The sequence below is a fragment of the Cavia porcellus genome, unplaced genomic scaffold (assembly GCF_034190915.1).
Source record: "Cavia porcellus strain 051 isolate PalLab524CR breed Dunkin Hartley unplaced genomic scaffold, mCavPor4.1 scaffold_7, whole genome shotgun sequence".
Classification (NCBI taxonomy): domain Eukaryota; kingdom Metazoa; phylum Chordata; class Mammalia; order Rodentia; family Caviidae; genus Cavia; species Cavia porcellus.
The window spans coordinates 28,486,089-28,503,339 of NW_026947490.1; the positions used below are offsets into that span (position 1 = coordinate 28,486,089).

At 57.0% G+C, this 17,251-nt stretch overlaps 1 protein-coding gene and 1 long non-coding RNA gene across 6 annotated transcripts in view; one reads left to right on the forward strand and one right to left on the reverse strand.

Moving 5' to 3' along the window:
- The window catches only part of Myh14 (myosin heavy chain 14), a 58,673-nt gene that overhangs the window by 24,115 nt on the left and 17,307 nt on the right, over positions 1–17,251 (forward strand). For 3 of the 5 annotated variants that reach the window (XM_063253173.1, XM_063253172.1, XM_063253174.1), the window contains 21 exons: positions 2,133–2,251; positions 2,602–2,754; positions 2,854–3,027; positions 3,145–3,318; positions 3,536–3,650; positions 5,747–5,866; positions 6,947–7,134; positions 7,701–7,822; positions 8,652–8,721; positions 8,810–8,970; positions 9,584–9,692; positions 10,481–10,612; positions 11,153–11,359; positions 12,036–12,173; positions 12,975–13,098; positions 13,389–13,560; positions 14,889–15,101; positions 15,709–15,853; positions 16,035–16,241; positions 16,689–16,793; positions 16,878–17,030. In XM_063253173.1, the coding sequence (XP_063109243.1) occupies positions 2,133–2,251; positions 2,602–2,754; positions 2,854–3,027; positions 3,145–3,318; positions 3,536–3,650; positions 5,747–5,866; positions 6,947–7,134; positions 7,701–7,822; positions 8,652–8,721; positions 8,810–8,970; positions 9,584–9,692; positions 10,481–10,612; positions 11,153–11,359; positions 12,036–12,173; positions 12,975–13,098; positions 13,389–13,560; positions 14,889–15,101; positions 15,709–15,853; positions 16,035–16,241; positions 16,689–16,793; positions 16,878–17,030 (3,101 nt within the window). The remainder of the gene's footprint in view (positions 1–2,132; positions 2,252–2,601; positions 2,755–2,853; positions 3,028–3,144; positions 3,319–3,535; positions 3,651–5,746; positions 5,867–6,946; positions 7,135–7,700; positions 7,823–8,651; positions 8,722–8,809; positions 8,971–9,583; positions 9,693–10,480; positions 10,613–11,152; positions 11,360–12,035; positions 12,174–12,974; positions 13,099–13,388; positions 13,561–14,888; positions 15,102–15,708; positions 15,854–16,034; positions 16,242–16,688; positions 16,794–16,877; positions 17,031–17,251) is intronic. The other 2 variants (XM_063253175.1, XM_063253176.1) reach the window with 1 other exon arrangement.
- LOC134476894 (uncharacterized) lies at positions 6,115–7,802 on the reverse strand. Its single transcript, XR_010048685.1, has 2 exons — positions 7,679–7,802; positions 6,115–7,564 (listed from the first exon to the last, which is right to left on the reverse strand). It is a non-coding gene; the product is annotated as an uncharacterized LOC134476894 (long non-coding RNA).

Genomic DNA, 17,251 nt, shown 5'->3' on the forward strand with positions numbered 1-17,251 from the left:
GCTGCAATCTGCTGGCCTCAGACCTCGGCATCTCTCTCTCTCTCTCTCTCTCTCTCTCTCTCTCTGTTATTGTTTTTGAGACAGGGGCTCACTATGTATTCCAGGCTGAGCTTGAACTCACTATGTAGTTCAGGCTGGCCTGGGACACCTGGTGATTCTTACGCCTCAGCCTCCTGAGTGCTGGGATTACAGGCGTATGCCAACACGCCCACCTTCTTTATCTTTTTCTATTTTTTTCTATTTCTATTCTTTTCAAAAATAGAATTATAGTCACTAGTCCTTTTTTAATTCTTTAGGAGGAGGGTGCCAAGAATCAAACTCACAACCTTGTACTTGCCAGGCAGGTGCTTATGCCACTGAGCTATGTCCCCGGACCCCTGTAATCCTTTTTAAAGTTTTTAAATCAAAATGCCCATATAAACATAAAAAACAGCATGAGCTGAAAGGAGAGACTGAGGCAGGACACATGAGCATAAGGAAAGAGCGAGGTTGTCCTTAACCATACACCCGTGCACGCTGGCGGGGTCACTCCCTGGGCTACCCCGTGTCCTCAGCCTGCGGGAGCCAGAGAACTTTCAGATCCCTTAGAAAACACCACAGCTGGTTTTTTGAAGGAGATGGGACAGCCCCTTCCCTAGAGGTACCCGTGGCTTTGGGGGTTCTAGTCACACACATACAAATCTACACAGTTATTTGTGTTACAATATTGGGGTTACACCTTGTAAGCCATCTTATACCCTACTTTTTCACTTCATGCACTGAGGGTAGCCTTCCAGGTTGGGACCCAGGACTCCCCAGGGATTTCTTAATCCCAGGGTCCGTGGGTCACTGTCATCTGTCTCTTGTGAAACGCTGTGTATTTTGTTTTCAGACATTAACAAAAGGAACAAACAGTCCATAGGCTTCACTAGATGCCAAAGGCAACCAGAGGCTTGGAGTCTAAGAACAGCTTCCTATTAGTGGCTGCATAGTATTCCACCAGGCACCGATCTCCTGCTGTATTTTTAAGTTATTTAGTTGAGCACTTAAACTTTGCTTAGTCACTTAGTTTAGCTTAGCACATAGAAGCTAACATTCTATGTGAGCTAAGTGAGCTAAGCTAGCATTCTATGTGAAATGCTTCACGTAGAATGCAAAGTGACTATAAAAAATTGGAGGGTAGGGCTGAGTGACTGCATTCTCCCTTCTAGGTGTTCTCTTTTCTGCTGGTGCTGAGAATTTGTAGTAACTGTGCCCCACTTTGCAAGTAACAGATGCTTGAAAACATTTCTTTATTATGGGTTAAGTCAGAGCAGAAAGAAGAATACACCTCCCACAAATCTCTCCCCTTCTGCACAAACACCTACTTAGCTTCGCCGTGTTCAGGCATTTGTCTGCAATTTTTCCATATAAAAATAAGCTGATAGTAACTGGGATGGTGGCACACTCCTATAATCCCAGGACTCTAGGAGGCTGATGCAGAAAGATCACAAGTTCAAGTCCAGCCTGGGCAAGCTGACCACTTGACAAGACCCTGTCTCAAAATAAACAGTTTTTAAAAAATAAAACGCTAAGGATAAAGCTCTGTGCAAAGGCCCTGGGTTCAATTCCCAGTGCCACAACACACACAGTCAAAGAGACAGGCATGTATTCCATAAGCCTTTTGTTTTAGATAAATTTAGGGTCAAATTACAATTTTTATTTAATTTAAATACTTCATTCTATTTCATTAGACAGCCCCAACGTAATTTCCCCCATTCTTTTCTAGGTAAAAACATTGAAGCATTTAGAAAAATGGAAGGACTTACTTAGAAACACCTTATGTTCCTGCACTTACCAAACAGTTGCGTTCCCTGCTGCTCCTTTCTGAGCCCCAGTTTTTCGTTTGTGTGTTTTGTTTTGTGTGTGGTACTGGGAGAGATCTCCAATCACTTGAGCATCCTTCTTACTCCCTGGTTTGCTCCGTGATAAAGCACGCCTTGGTGAGCACCCTTGTAGCTCAGCCTCGGCTCGTGTGCACGAGTACTGTGGCTGATTACCGTGTATCTGGTTCCTAAGAGGAGAATCAGTAGACGGGGGGAGCGGCACCCCCTCCTTATGCGTGGCCAAGGCCACTTCCGGTGCTGACCGGATGTGCTGTCTCTTTCCCACAGCTGCCCAGAAGCTCTGCCGCCTCCTGGGGCTAGGGGTGACCGACTTCTCCCGAGCCCTGCTCACACCCCGCATCAAGGTTGGCCGAGATTACGTGCAGAAAGCCCAGACCAAGGAGCAGGTAGGTGGCGGGTGGGTCCTCATGCAGCTCCAACCTCTTCACACTAAAACCAGTGAGGAAATAGCAAGTGCCAAGGCCCTGGGGCTGGAGCAAGCTCAGTGATTTGGGGCCCTCAAGGAGGCTGGTGAAGCTAGAAATTCCAGCAGGGGTCAGAGCATGCAAGGGCTTAGGGGCTGCAGTAAGGAGGTGAGTTTTATTCGCCCGGGGGGTGGGGAAGATTCCCCAGAGCGAGTCAGCTGTTTGTATCACTGTTGCCAAGGGCCAAGAAGCTGGCAGGGAACCGCACAGGGCGAGGGTGGGGGAGCGATGGTTCCAGCCATACAGAGGCCTCACGTGTGCTGCCCTCACAGGCTGACTTCGCGCTGGAGGCTCTGGCCAAGGCCACCTACGAGCGCCTCTTCCGCTGGCTGGTCCTGCGCCTCAACCGTGCTCTGGACCGCAGTCCCCGCCAGGGCGCCTCCTTCCTGGGCATCCTGGACATCGCCGGCTTCGAGATCTTCCAGGTCTGCCTCGGGGACCAGCTGCCCCTACCCCCGCCCGCTGTGGGTCCCAGTGTGCCCCCTGCCGTGCCCCATGCCTGGCTCATACCTCCTTCCCTGCAGCTCAACTCCTTCGAGCAGCTGTGCATCAACTACACCAACGAGAAGCTGCAGCAGCTGTTCAACCACACCATGTTCGTGCTGGAGCAGGAGGAGTACCAGCGCGAGGGCATCCCCTGGACCTTCCTGGACTTCGGCCTCGATCTGCAGCCTTGCATTGACCTCATCGAGCGCCCGGTGAGCCGTGGGGGCTGCAGGCACTGGGGACTCACGGCTCGGGCTGCGACACTGCCCTGAGAGCTGAGCTGAGGGCCTTGGGGACCTGAACTACTCTTCCCTTCCTGTGGATCCCAGGCCAACCCACCCGGGCTTCTGGCCCTCCTGGATGAAGAGTGCTGGTTCCCCAAGGCCACGGACAAATCATTCGTGGAGAAAGTGGCCCAGGAGCAGGGCAGTCACCCCAAGTTCCAGCGCCCCAGGCACCTGCGGGACCAGGCCGACTTCAGCGTCCTGCACTACGCGGGCAAGGTAGGTCAGGGCCTGGAGTGAGGCGTGGCCAGAAGGGGAAAGGGGCGGGGTCAGGGTGGGGCGGGGCCGGTGGGTGGAGCAGGGCCAGAAGAGTGGGTCGATGTTGCAGTTCCCAACATGGACACAAGGTGGCGCCCGCAGGCCCTGCCGCGGTGCTCCCACTGCGGGAAGGCTGGGCTACCCGGAGTCACAGCATCCTCCACCTGGCTTTGCTTAGGTCGACTACAAGGCCAATGAGTGGCTGATGAAAAACATGGACCCTCTGAATGACAACGTGGCAGCCTTGCTGCACCAGAGCACAGACCGGCTGACAGCTGAAATCTGGAAAGATGGTGAGGACCCTGGCCCAGCCCGGAGTGGGTGCACCATAGTTCCAGAGTGGGCAGCCGCACAGATGGTACTTCTGATAATAGACAGACAGAAGGATGGACTGGTTGATGTCTTCAACCAGCATGAAGCTGGGCATAGTGGTGCACACCTATGATCCCAGCACATGGGAGGCTGAGGCAGGAGGTTGATTGGGGATTCAGGGTCACCCTGAGCTACATAGCAAGACCCTGTCTCAAAAACAACAGCATCAAATCCAGGGATTAAACTCCCTGCTGATCAGAGCGAGGCCGGCTGCCTGTCCGCCTGTGGTCCATCACTACCTTAGCAACAATGGCCATGTAGTGAGACCAGTAAAAGAACCAAGCACAGCAGTCTCACAGTCTGCCGGGGACTGGTTCCAGCACCCTTTGCAGGCACCGGGGGTGCTTCACGCCAAAGGCGCTCATGTCCCTCAAAATGCCTTGGCAGCCAGATGTGGTAACACAGGGCTGTGACCCCAGCCTCTGGGAGGCTGAGGTGGGAGGATTGTGGCACACCCTGAGGCAGGAGGGTCACCATGAGCTAGAGGCCATCCTGGGCTCCATACGGGAGTTCGAGGTCTCCCTGCACTACTTGGCGAGACCCTGTCTCAATAAAACAACAACAAGTTTGAGACCAGCTCTAGTCAGGCAACTCCATGTCTCAAAACAAACAGTAAAAAGGGGGGCTGGGGATTTCGCTCAGCATCACAAGTGCCTGCCTGGCATGCACAAGGTCGTGAGTCTGATCCCCGGACCCTGCTGGTGCAGAGTCGTTGGAGACACAGGGATCTACAGGAAGAAGGAAGCTGGCAGGTTGGGGGTATTCACAGGTATTCATAGTTAAAAGAATTAGAGTGAACTCACAGCGGAGATTCCACAAGCCTGTCAGTTTCCAGATTGCTTTCTTCCCTCCTTCACAAGTCCCCTTCCGGTCCACAGGGAACAGAAGACAAGCCTCGGGCGGACACAGAGCTCTCGAGGGGTTCCCCGATCTAGGGAGAGTGTTTCCCCAGCAGCCTGCCGGGAGGCGCAGGCAGGGCCACCAGGCACCTTTGTGGCTGGCACGGGTCTCGGCCTTCCTGAGCCCTGATGCCATCCCAACCTGCGGGCAGTTTGAGAAACGGTTTTATAAAACCATCAGCGCCTTGGCTTTGGCTGGGTCCCATTTTCCAGCCTTTGTTGGTTTTCCTTCATCCTTTATCAGCCTTGGAAGGATAGAGGTAGAGGCTCCAGGCCAGGCAATTAGGCAAGAAAACAAAACAAGCTTCCTGAAGCCAGGAGCCTATGGCATTCCTTGATATCCTGAGCTGATGCCAGAGAGGGAAGCTCCCAGTGTTGACCCCAGAGAGACTGGAAAACAGGTTTTGGTGTCCGATACTGGACCAGACTCTGCTGTGGGGATCACAGAAATCTAACTACATTTTTTAAATGTGTGGCCTAGTCACAGGCATAGGATCATCCCAGTGACCCAGCCTTGTCCCACCCCATGAAGGCTGCAGAACCTCCCCAATCAGGCGTGGAGCTGACATGAGTTCCTCCTAAAGTACAGTAGTCACCAAGTCTGCCCAGATTTGAGTTCTCTGAGCCATAGGGAATAGGAGGGCACTGGGACCGTTTTGGCAGCCATCTTGACCTGGTCACAGAGCTGGGCTCCCAGCATGCTGGCAGCCCAGGGAAAAAAGGGAAATGAGATAAGCTCCTCTGAGAGACAGCACCAACAACTCCCCCCAAGGATCTTCAGCTCTTGAGCTTCCTGTCGGCCAGAGCAAAAAGGTGGTGTCCTGTACAGCTGACACAGGCTCAGCCCACAAGGAAGGAGATTATTTTTCTCTCATGCTATTCTCACAGGGGACATTCATTCTCTCAGTCGACACTGATGCCCTCAGTGGGTAGATCCAGAGGTAAATGGAACGTGAGAAGTTCATGGCCAGCGTCCAGGCCTCCGGCCTGCTTTGCTCTGTGCTGTTGTCTAATGGGCCTCTCCTCTTTCTCTCCCTCCACCTTCTCCCTCATCTCTTTCATGCGTCTCCCCCCATCTCCCCGCCATCTCCCCACACCTACCCTCCCACCCTCCCCAGGACACGGGGAGCTCCCGCAGGCCTCTTTCCTGGGCTCCTTTCCTGCGCTGTCCCCTGGATCCCCAGGGAGGTGCTGCTCTGCCTCTCACCTGCCAGGGGGTGGGCGTCTCTGCAGTGACGGTGAGGCCTTTGGGCGAGGAGGGTGGGCCGTGCGCTGGGAGCCGGCTCGGACCTGTCCCTCTCCTGTCCCTGCTGAGGCCTCTCTCGCTTCCTCTGCCTCTTGCTGGCCCCCGATGCTCCAAGTCCCTAGCCACTCTCTGCCAGAAAAGCCTCTTCTCAGGGACACCCAGAATCTGCTACCCACCCAGGAGGCAGATGCCAGGACTCTTCCCCCTCCTAGCATGCAAATGAGGAAACTGAGGCACAGGGGTGTTAAACAACTTGCTTGGGGTTGGGGGGGCACATAGACAGTGAGTACCAGAGCTGGGATTTGAACTCAGAACCTTACCCTTTCCCTGCACTCTGAGAACTGAATTAACGATGATTGTTTTGAAAATGACCAAAAGCACGGCAGTGGAGAAGACCATTGCACTTAGGGAGGGGAAAGCCACGTTTGCAAGCCCCTGTGCCGCACGAGGCCCCGCCCTGCAGCTGAATTAAGCAGTGAGCCCCGGGCTGGGCTGGGTTTTGCGGGACCTGATGTCCCCGAGAAAGTTGGCAGCTTTGGGTACACAAGGTGGCACCAGATGTAAGGGACCTGGGGTGTTTTTCCCAAGCAGAAGTGACCCTGGTGGACGTGGCAGTGAGACCAGTGTCACCCTGAAGTCAGCTGAGGCTCCTAAGGGGCCGGCCTCTGTCAAAGTTTTCCCGAGGCACCATTTGTGTTCCAGCCATGCTGTGTGTCATCGCTGGCCCCTATGTGCCTCAGTTTCCTCCCTTGATGAGCACAGCCCTCATAGGCAGCGCCCTGCCTGAAGTCCCCAGTCCTAGCAGCAGCTGCTGTCACTCACTGTCCCTGTCATCTGGTGATGAGGAAAGCAGAGCTCTCCTCTGAGCAGGGCTGGGGATTTACACAGCCCACCCTGGTGCTCGAGACGGCCCGCCAGCCTCAGTCTACGCACTTTAACAGTGCTGTCAGTGACACCCCCTCCCGGGCCATGGGCCGCATGCGCTGTGTGAAGGCCTGGGTCTAAGTGCTCGGGACCCTGGTCCCCGGCCAGCCGGACCCGTCCAGCTGACCCTGCACCTGCCCCTCCACAGTGGAGGGCATCGTGGGGCTGGAGCAGGTGAGCAGCCTCGGGGATGGTCCACCGGGCGGCCGCCCGCGCCGCGGGATGTTCCGGACGGTGGGGCAGCTCTACAAGGAGTCCCTGAGTCGCCTGATGGCCACGCTCAGCAATACCAACCCCAGCTTCGTCCGCTGCATCGTCCCCAATCACGAGAAGAGGGTGAGTGACCCGCCCGGGAGGACAGGGCCAAGGCTCAGCTGCTGGCCTGGCTGGGCGAAGTCTGCTTCTTGCCCCTGAGCAAGCTGCTTCCATTCTGGCTCTCCATACTGCTGGGAAATTCATCCATCCCGTGACTTAAATCTGCCGAGTACTGGGGAGCACAGGCTCTCAGCCAAGCCCCCAAAATGCATTCCAGGGGGGATTTGTAGAGGTCATAAATGTCCCATATGATCTGACCTGGCCAGCAAAGTCCAGGAGGACTCCCAGAGGATGGGATGCCTGAGCAAAAGATATGTGGCTTCCCATGCAGAGAACAGCTTGTGCAAAGGCCCAGTGGCCAGTTGCAGCCCAGAAAGCACAAAGGAGAGAATGGCTGGGAGTGCTGCATATTCGAGGTCTCTCAGGACTTGCGGAGACTTTCTTGTTGCCCCTACAGAGGAGGAAAGTGGGGTGGAAGTCAGGGCATTCAGTGGCTCCCCCCCCTCCCCCCGAGCGTGCGAGGCCTGCGGCAGTGGCTCCCTGGTGTGGCTGCCACACCACCTACCATCGCTTCTCTTGCCCCACAGGCTGGAAAGCTGGAGCCACGGCTGGTGCTGGACCAGCTACGCTGCAACGGCGTCCTCGAGGGCATCCGCATCTGCCGCCAGGGCTTCCCCAACCGCATCCTCTTCCAGGAGTTCCGGCAGCGGTGAGCACGGCCCACCCGGCTGAGCACTCTGCAGCCCCCCCCCCCCCCCCCCCCCGTTTCCTCCTGGGCTGGGCTGGGAGAAAGCCCCGAGATGGGTGGGGACCCCAAACCTTAAACTGGGACCCCACTTGAGTATGTTGCAAGCTGCATGTTGACAATGAAACAGAAAAGAACAAACAGAAACTTTCAAAGTCTAATAAGCAAGTAAAATGGCAAATGTAACCAAAAGATGCCTCCCACCAGCCATCTGGCGCTGCTGTGCGGGAATGCCAGGAAACCGAGCGCCGCTGTGGCCTGGAATCTCGGCGCCTGGGGAGGCGGAGGCAAGGGGGTTGCAAATTGGAACCCCGGCTGCGCTATTTAGAATTTTAAAAAATAAAATAAAGTAAAAAGCTGGGAATGCAGCTCGGTGTGTGATCCCCAGCAAAACAAAAGTGAGAAGGAGGAGAGAAAGGGAGGCTGCAAAAGAGAAAGCAGAACGAGTCACACACATAACCGAAAATTTCCAGTAGCCACGTTTTTTTTTTTTTTTTTTTTTTTTTTTTTTTTTTTTGGTCTTTTTTTTTTTTTTCTATCGGTACCGGGGATCGAACTCACGACTGTCTGCTTTCAAGGCAGGCGCTTATGCCGCTGAGCTAAATCCCCAGCCCCTAGTAGCCATGTTTTAACAAGCTGGCTTGGCTAACCCACGGCATCCCAGACACACTGCGTGATCCGTATAAAAAAGTTAGCAAAGGGCCACTTAGCATGACTGCTTTCCCGTCACGTCTTGGGACTCTGGTGCTTGCCGGGCCCTGTGACCCTCGCTGCCCACCTCCCCGCGCCGCAGGTACGAGATCCTGACACCCAACGCCATCCCCAAGGGCTTCATGGACGGGAAGCAGGCCTGCGAGAAGATGGTGAGGCGAGGCACGTGCGCATGCGCACGGGGGGAGGGGGGGGGCGGACACCCCTCCGCCCTCATCACTGCCTCCCCCTTCTTCACAGATCCAGGCCCTGGAGCTGGACCCCAACCTGTACCGCGTGGGACAGAGTAAGATCTTCTTCCGGGCAGGGGTCCTGGCCCAACTGGAAGAAGAACGGGACCTGAAGGTCACGGACATTATCGTGTCCTTCCAAGCTGCTGCTCGGGGATATCTGGCACGCAGGTGGGGACTGCGCTGTCATCCGGGGCCCTGAGGACTGAGCTGGGTCGGGCTGAGGGTGACCCATAGCCCCCCTGGGCTCCACTGCAGCTAAACGGCTGACAGTGCCCAACTGGAGCTGCACGGTGCCCAGGCTTTCAGCTTTACTGTCCTCGGGTCCTGGGGCCAGGCCCTGGGCTGAGTGATCGGGGTGGCCGTGGTGACCAGGATCCTCCACGCTAGAGCAGAGAGAGCCTAGGGAAAGAAAGCAGGCCAAGCTTTAAGTGTCCCACATGGCCATGCCCTCAGGGGAACCCAAGATGGAGGGGACACAGAGGGCACATCCCAGTTCAGGCTGTGATGCCTGATGGGGGTCACCAAGGTGCAGCGGTGAGTGTGGCCTGAGCAGGGAGGCTCAGGCCACACTGAAAGCCAGGAAGTCAAAGGACAGCAGGCAAGGTGGCCAGGCAGCAGAGGCAGCCTGTGCAATGGCCCTGTGGTATGCATCCTGGCTGTAGAGAGATTGGACAAGTCTCTGTCCCCCACAGAAGTAGCTGAAAGAGAAAGAGGGTGGCAGGAAGGACACCCCAAACGCTAGACTAAGTGCGGGGCGTCCTCACCGCCACCCTCTCTGCAGGGCTTTCCAGAGGCGCCAGCAGCAGCAGAGCGCGCTGAGGGTGATGCAGAGGAACTGCGCAGCCTACCTCAAGCTGCGACACTGGCAGTGGTGGCGGCTGTTCATCAAGGTGAGGCTTTTGCGACCATTGGTGATGCAAAGAGGACACAGAGCTAGATAGGGTGGGAGGTGCGGGCCGGAGTACAGGAGACAGAGGGCGTGAGCGCCCTCGCCCGGTGAATTTGGGCAGACAGAGTTCATTCCTGTGCCTACCGGAAGTGCTGCCCAGCCCAGAGCCACTGAGCCAGCCGCTGGGCTTGGTGGGGTGAGGGCTGGGGCTGTTTAACTGCCTAGGGCAGAAAAGAATCAGGTAGATCTGTGTAGACCCAAATGGGAAACGGTGGCACAGAAGGGGCAGAGCGAACCGAGCAGGGTGGAGCACACTGGCAATCCCAGCAGCCTGGGAGGCTGAGGCAGGATGGCAAGTTCAAACCTAGCCTGGGCAATTTAGGGATTTATGGAAACCCTTCCTAAGGCAATCAATCAATCTGAGGCATAGGGCTTGGAGATTTAGGTTGGCAGCCTAAATGCCTACCTGGCAAGTGTGAGGTTGTGAGTTCGATCCCCAATGCATGAAAAAAAGCTTATACAATCTGAGAGATAGCTCAGGGCAAAGGCCCTGGGGTTCATTGCCCAGTACATTTTTTTTTAACGCAGTTAGTGGTGCTTGCCGCGCGCTAGTCAGCTCCGTGGCTTTTTCCAAGGGGTAACTCAGTCAGCAGGGAACCCCAGGCCCTTTGCATAGGAACCGATAGGACAGTGGCCATCTGCCCAGCAAGGAGATGGAGGAGTGCAGAAGTGCTGGCCGAGGTCTGCAGGAGCCGCTTGGTAGCCTGCTCCACTCTCACCTCCCCTTAGGTGAAGCCGCTGCTGCAGGTGACGCGGCAGGACGAGGTGCTGCAGGCGCGCGCCCAGGAGCTGCAGAAAGTGCAGGAGCTGCAGCAACAGAGCGCGCGCCAAGTTGGGGAGCTGCAGGACCGCGTGACGCAGGTGCGGGGCGGGATGGAGTCCGGTGGGAGGCGGGGCCTAGATGGGCAGTGATTTTTAGGAGGTGGAGCTGGTGGGGGCGGGGCTTAGAGGGGAGGAGCCTGAGGGGCCTTGTGACGGTGAGGCTTGGGGGGAGGCGGGGCATTGGTGGGCAGAGCTTTGTGGGCGGGGTAAGGTGTGGAACTGGGTTGCGCAGGTGTGGCTTGGGGCGTGGCAGAGCCAGATGTACAGGCGTTTTTTCTGAATTCTTTCGGTTAGATATCTAGGCATGGAGTATTAAATGAGATGGGAGCCGGGGATTTAGTTCAGTGGCATAAGCGCCTGCAAGTGCAAAGTCCTGAGTTCGATCCCCGGTACAAATAAAAAAAAAAAAAAATGAGATGGGAGATGGGGTTTTCTGGAGGAGGGTGTCAGGTGGGAAAGGATTAAGAGGAGGAGGAGGAGTTAGGGTGGAGACACCGAGGGTCCCTCGGGGCCTGGTGACTGTGGAAGGCCACCGGCCCTGGGAGCGAGGCCCCTGAGTCTGCTCCCGCGCCGCCGCAGCTGGAGGAGGAGCGCGCCCGCCTGGCCGAGCAGTTGCGGGCCGAAACCGAGCTGTGCGCGGAGGCGGAGGAGACGCGCGGGCGGCTGGCGACGCGCAAGCAGGAGCTGGAGCTGGTGGTGACCGAGCTGGAGGCCCGCATGAGCGAGGAGGAGGAGTGCAGCCGCCAGCTGCAGGCCGAGAAGAGGAGGCTGCAGCTGCACATACAGGTGCAGCCCAACCCTCCCCGCCCCGCGCCTTTAGAGTAGATGGACCCGGGAATTCAGGGGAGGCCCGTAGGCCTCAGCCTCGCTGGCCCCGGCCGTCACCTTTTCTGCTGCGGTATTCGCAGCCAGGCTGCCCGCACGCAGTTCTTGGAAATCTAGTTTGTGGTTTACATTTACAGCACATCTCAGTTCAGATGTTGGACTTCCTTGGAAACATCTGACCTCTTTTTATTCCATGTCAACAGTTTAGAAACTAGATTCACGCCCAGGCTTGATGGTACATTATCTGTAACCCCACCACTCTGGACAGGTTGAGGCAGGAGGGTCGTAAGTTGGTGCTTAGTTGTAACAACTGCATGAGACCCTGTCTCAAATATAAAAAATAAATCAAAGGCTGCAGATGTGGTTCAGCGTGACGGCCCTGAGTCCCAGGACAGGGGCTTTCCTTCACCCACAGGGGTTCAGGGTCTAGAGCAGTGCCTGGTACATGCCAGGCACTCGATAAACACCTGTGCAGCCAATGAGTGCAAAGAGAGTTGGATAAGGTCTGATCCCCTGGCCCCGCCCAAGCCCAGAGAAGGACCTGTAGGGCCCCCAGCCCTGAGTCTGCTCCCTCCCTGCTCTTCCCATCGCGCCCAGTCTCCAGCCCCTGCATCCCCTCTCCTTCCTCCTGCTGCAGGAGCTGGAGACCCACCTGGAGGCTGAGGAGGGGGCGAGGCAGAAGCTGCAGCTGGAGAAGGTGACCACTGAGGCGAAGCTGAAGAAGTTTGAGGAGGACTTGCTGCTCCTGGAGGACCAGAACACCAAGCTGGGCAAGGTGGGGGCTGGGCATTTGGGGGGGCGGAGGGGGTGACAGGAAGCCCCATGAACAAAAATCAGGTTTCTTGTGAGAGAGAGGCACCCAGAAACTAACAAGAACATGCCAAACAGGCAACAGGGCAGAGCACGAGCCAATGTCCACCTGCCAGGGGAGGCTGAGGCAGGAGCATCCTAAGTTTGACCCCAGCCTGGGCAACTTAGCCACTTAGTGAGTTCTTGCCTAAAAATAAACAATTTTACAAAGGCCCTGGGTTCAATCTTTTATCATTTCAAAATATTTATGCATGCTGGACATGGCAGTGCATACCTGTAAACCCAGCACTAAGGGAGGCTAAGACAGGGTGACTGACACATGTTCGAGACCAGCCTAGACTACACAGTGAGGTGAAGTCCAGCCTCAACACAGCCAGACCCTGACTCAAAAAAAAAAAATGCAGATTCTGATTCAGCCTGTCTGGAATGGATCTGCAGCTGCGGTCAGCTCATCTTGGTGGCTGGCTGGCGGTCCACTGCCCACATGCAGTGGTGTCAAGGGTGCCTGCCTCCTAAAGGAGCACAGGGAAGGGGGAGGATGTCCATGGCAGTTGTGGCATTGTTTATCATAGCAATGATGGCAGTCAGCCTCAGTGGCCCTCAGCGCACAGAGGTGGAATGCAGAACAGGGCCCTCTATGTGTGGGCCATGGGTGGGAGGCCCCCGGGGACAGGACAGGAAGCCAGGGTCACGCAGGAGACAGGGAAACCTCAGGGGGAGCAACTCCTGCCCCGCGGCTCCTGACACTGCGTCATGGCACTCCCAGGAGCGGCGGCTTTTGGAGGAACGCCTGGCCGAGTTCTCCTCCCAGGCGGCAGAGGAGGAGGAGAAGATCAAGAGCCTGAACAAGCTGCGGCTCAAATACGAGGCCACCATCGCAGACATGGAGGGTGAGTGCCCAGCGCCCGGGGTGGCATCTACTAAACGGGACAGGAAAGGTGCTGCCAACACATCGAGGACCTCCAGCACTTCAGCCCAACCCTGAGTCGCCCCTTGGTGCCTTGGGTTACTGTCACTTCCCACCTCGGTCACACTTGTGTCCCTTGCTGTTGACTTCGAACGGGAAAGATGGAGAGGTCAGAGGGAGGAGGCACAGCTGTGGGGCGGCGACGGACAAAGTCTGGGGGACGGGGTGGTATGCGGAGTCACAGGCCTGGCTCACCCTGGCCACACCCCGCAGACCGACTGCGGAAGGAGGAGAAGGGGCGCCAGGAGCTGGAGAAGCTGAAGCGGAGGCTGGACGGGGAGAGCTCGGAGCTGCAGGAGCAGATGGCCGAGCAGCAGCAGCGCGCGGAGGAGCTGCGGGCCCAGCTGGGCCGCAAGGAGGAGGAGCTGCAGGCGGCGCTGGTCAGGTGCGGGTGTTCAGCCTGGGCCTGTAGGTGGCACAGAGGTAGCAAGAGTCCTGAGCTCACCCGGGAAGAAGCGGAGGGAGGCGCAGGGCCCGTGGTGGCAGGGCTAGGAGCACGCGCGGGGACCGGAAGGCGGACCCCTACTCAGCCTCAGGACACACACGCTTATTAAATGCCAGCTGCATGCGCAGTGCGGTAGCCAGAGTTTAGTGTTTTCTCTGCACTGCGCTTCACAGTCTAGGTTGTTAAATGTGCAAGAGGGCACATCCTAGAATCAGAGGTTGTGCACAGTCGTGTAACAACACGCCTCTGTCAGGTGTGGTGGCGCCTCCCTCTAATCCCAGCACTCAGGAGACTGAGGCAGAAGGATCGCTATGACTTTGAGGCCAGCCTGGGCTATGCAAGCGAGTTCCAGACTCCTCTGTTCTATGTAAGCAGACCCTGTTGCAAAAGTCTAAGAAAACGAACCCTGAGTTCAACTTCTGGGTTTTAGTCCTGGCTCCGCCCTTTCTGGCCACGTGACCTCCCCCATGTGACCTTGCCTCTCTGGCCTCAATTTCTACATTTGCAAAATAGGGACCACTGTAAGAGGTTCTTATCCTGCTGGGTCCTCAGCTAAGTCCTGGATAAGTATGTATTTCTGCTTTTCATAATTTTTTTTTCCTTTTTGTTTTTTGGTTTTGGTATTGAAGTGAAATTCACATAAAATCAACCATGCAAGGGCTGGATGTGATGGTGCATGCCGGTAATCCCAACATTTGGGTAACTGAGGCAGGAGGATCGCCAGGAGTGAGACCTTGTGTCCAAAAAAAAAAGGGCCGGGGTTTAGCTCAGCGCCTTAACTCCTGCTTGGCAAACTCGAGGTCATAAATTCAATCCCTGGTACCAATAAATAAATAAATAAATAAGTAACTGACCACGCTGAAGAGCTCGCTCTTCAGTGAATTCAGTCCATACCCAGTGTCAGGAACCACCGCCTCCACGGCATTCAGAACATCCTCATCACCCTTGGAAGAACGTGTACGTGCCACATCAAGTGTGTTCTCACTCTGTGCCTCCGTTTCCTCACTTGGCGTGATCGTTCACAAAATCGGCACAAGTAAAGGGCATGCGTGAGACAGGAGCTCTGTGTCACCCAGGACTGCAGTGGGTGTCATTCCCATTTCACAGCGAGGGAGACTGAGGCACAAAGTGGGAACATGCCCAGTGTGCGTCACATGCCCACTGGCAGAGCTGGCGTCTGAAACCCAGACTGGCCGACCCCAAAGACCTTGCACGTCTGTCCTCTACGGCAGCCCGCGCGCTGACTCCTTGGTCGTTGTCACCCACAGGGCCGAGGAGGAAGGCGGAGCCAGGGCCCAGCTGCTCAAGTCCCTTCGGGAGGCGCAGGCCGGCCTGGCCGAGGCCCAGGAAGACCTGGAGGCTGAGCGTGCAGCCAGGGCCAAGGCCGAGAAGCAGCGCCGAGACCTGAGCGAGGAGCTGGAGGCACTGCGTGGGGAGCTGGAGGACACGCTGGACTCCACGAATGCACAGCAAGAGCTGCGGTGAGGGGCGGGGTCTAGAAAGGGTCGGGGTCTAGGGAGGCGCCTGCGGGACCTTGAGTGGGCGGTGCCTTGGGGAGGGGCCTTGAGAGGGGCGGGGCCTGGTCGAGTGGGACTTAGGGGAGGGGCCTGTGGGAGAGGAGTGGGACAGGCCTCTGGAAGGTTTAGTTATTAAAAAGTTGTTCCTCAGGCACCAGCTGTGGGCCTGGCCCTGCGGACAGGGATGAGTGGGACCAAGGCATCAACCCTGAGTCTTGGAAGAGGCAGATTCTGGCAAGGTCAGGTCCTGTGCAGTGCAGTGAATGCTTTTAATACAGTGGAGTAATGCAGGGCATTTCAGTAACAAATGAAGGTTCCTAAACCGAGGCTCTGAGAGAAGGATCGGAAAGATTTCCTCAAAGAGGGGCCTTTTGAATAGTGTTAGTGGTAGGATGAGTGGGAGTTCAATCTGAAAGCCACACTGTCCCATACTGCCATTCCCTAGATCCCTTAAAGTATAGTGGGGTCCCCATCTTTGGAGCAAACAAGAGAACAAAATACAATGAGCCCCCCACCCAGTGTCTGTCTTCTCTTCTGAAATTCTGTTCCCCTCATCCTTCCCCAATGAAAGGACCAAGAGGGAACAGGAGGTGACAGAACTGAAGAAGGCGCTGGAGGAGGAGACACGGCTTCATGAGGTGGCCGTGCAGGAGCTGAGACAGCGGCAAGGCCAGGCGCTGGGGGAGCTGGTGGAGCAGCTGGAGCAGGCCCGACGGGTGGGTTATGACCTGGCAAGAGCCACAGGGCTGAGCAGGAGGGGGCTCTCCAGGTCGGCAACTCAGGGTGGAAGCCAAGGGAGGGGAGGGTGAGCCGTGTGGTCCAGGGGAGGTGAGCTCCAGCCCATGCAAAGGCCCTGGGGCAGTCTCTTCACTATCCTTTACCCATGCCACCGTCCAGGGCAAAAGTGCATGGGAGAAGACACGGCTGGCACTGGAGGCCGAGGTGTCCGAGCTGCGGACGGAGCTGAGCAACCTGCAGACCTCGCGCCAGGAGGGCGAGCAGAAGCGGCGGCGTCTGGAGTCGCAGCTGCAGGAAGTGCAGGGCCGGGCCGGTGACGGCGAGCGGGCGCGTGTGGAGGCCACGGAGAAGCTGCAGCGAGCGCAGGTGAGCGGGCCCTGCGGGGTCCCCAGGGGAGAGGACCAGCTCCCTGGGCTCCAGCTCGGGGCCCATTGACCACATAGCTGAGGCGCTGACCAAGCTCCCCAGCCTGGGTGCCGCCCCCACATGGCCGTGTCGCACTCCTCGCTGGACCAATTCCTGGGTGGATTTTGAAGGGCAGAGCAAATACACAGGACCGCACGGCGCTGTGACTGCTTCAGAAATTCTGGCCCGCCATCTGGCACGGAGGCTCAGACCCGGGCCTTCGCACTGAGCTGCATTCCCAGCCCTAGTTTCTTCTTTAGTTATTTTTTAGTTTTAGACAGGGTCTCACGAAATTGTCTGGGCCGAGTCTGGATTTGGGATCCCTCTGCCTCGGCTTCCGAGCCTTTGCGCCTCCTATTTGGAGCGGGTGGGTGTGAGGACCAGAGCTTCACACTCCCCTCTCCCCAGGCCGAGCTGGAGACTGTGTCCGGGGCGCTGAGCGAGGCTGAGTCCAAAGCCATCCGGCTGGGCAAGGAGCTGAGCAGCACGGAGGGGCAGCTGCATGACACCCAGGTAAGCCCTGCGCACTGTGGCCCCACGAGCCCCCAAGCTCCCCGTGCACTCCGCCCTGACCTCACCTTAACCCGCCCCCCCCAGGAGCTGCTTCAGGAAGAGACCCGGGCGAAGCTGGCCCTGGGCTCCCGGGTGCGCGCGCTGGAGGCTGAGGCAGCGGGATTGCGTGAGCAGATGGAAGAGGAAGCCGCTGCCAGGGAGCGTGCTGGCCGTGAACTGCAGGCGGCCCAGGCCCAGGTACATGCCCACACCTGTCCTAGACCCCACACAGGGATGGTTCGGCACACTCATTCCCTAGCAGGCTGTCCCCTGCCCACAGCTCTCTGTGGCACCCAGTGGCCCTGGGTAAAGTCTGTGCCTCCTCCTGTGTGCTTCAGCCCCTGAGTTGGCTGGTGCTTACAAACTCCTGGGCATACTTCAAGACCCATCTCAAATGGCTCCACCCACAGAAAGTCTCT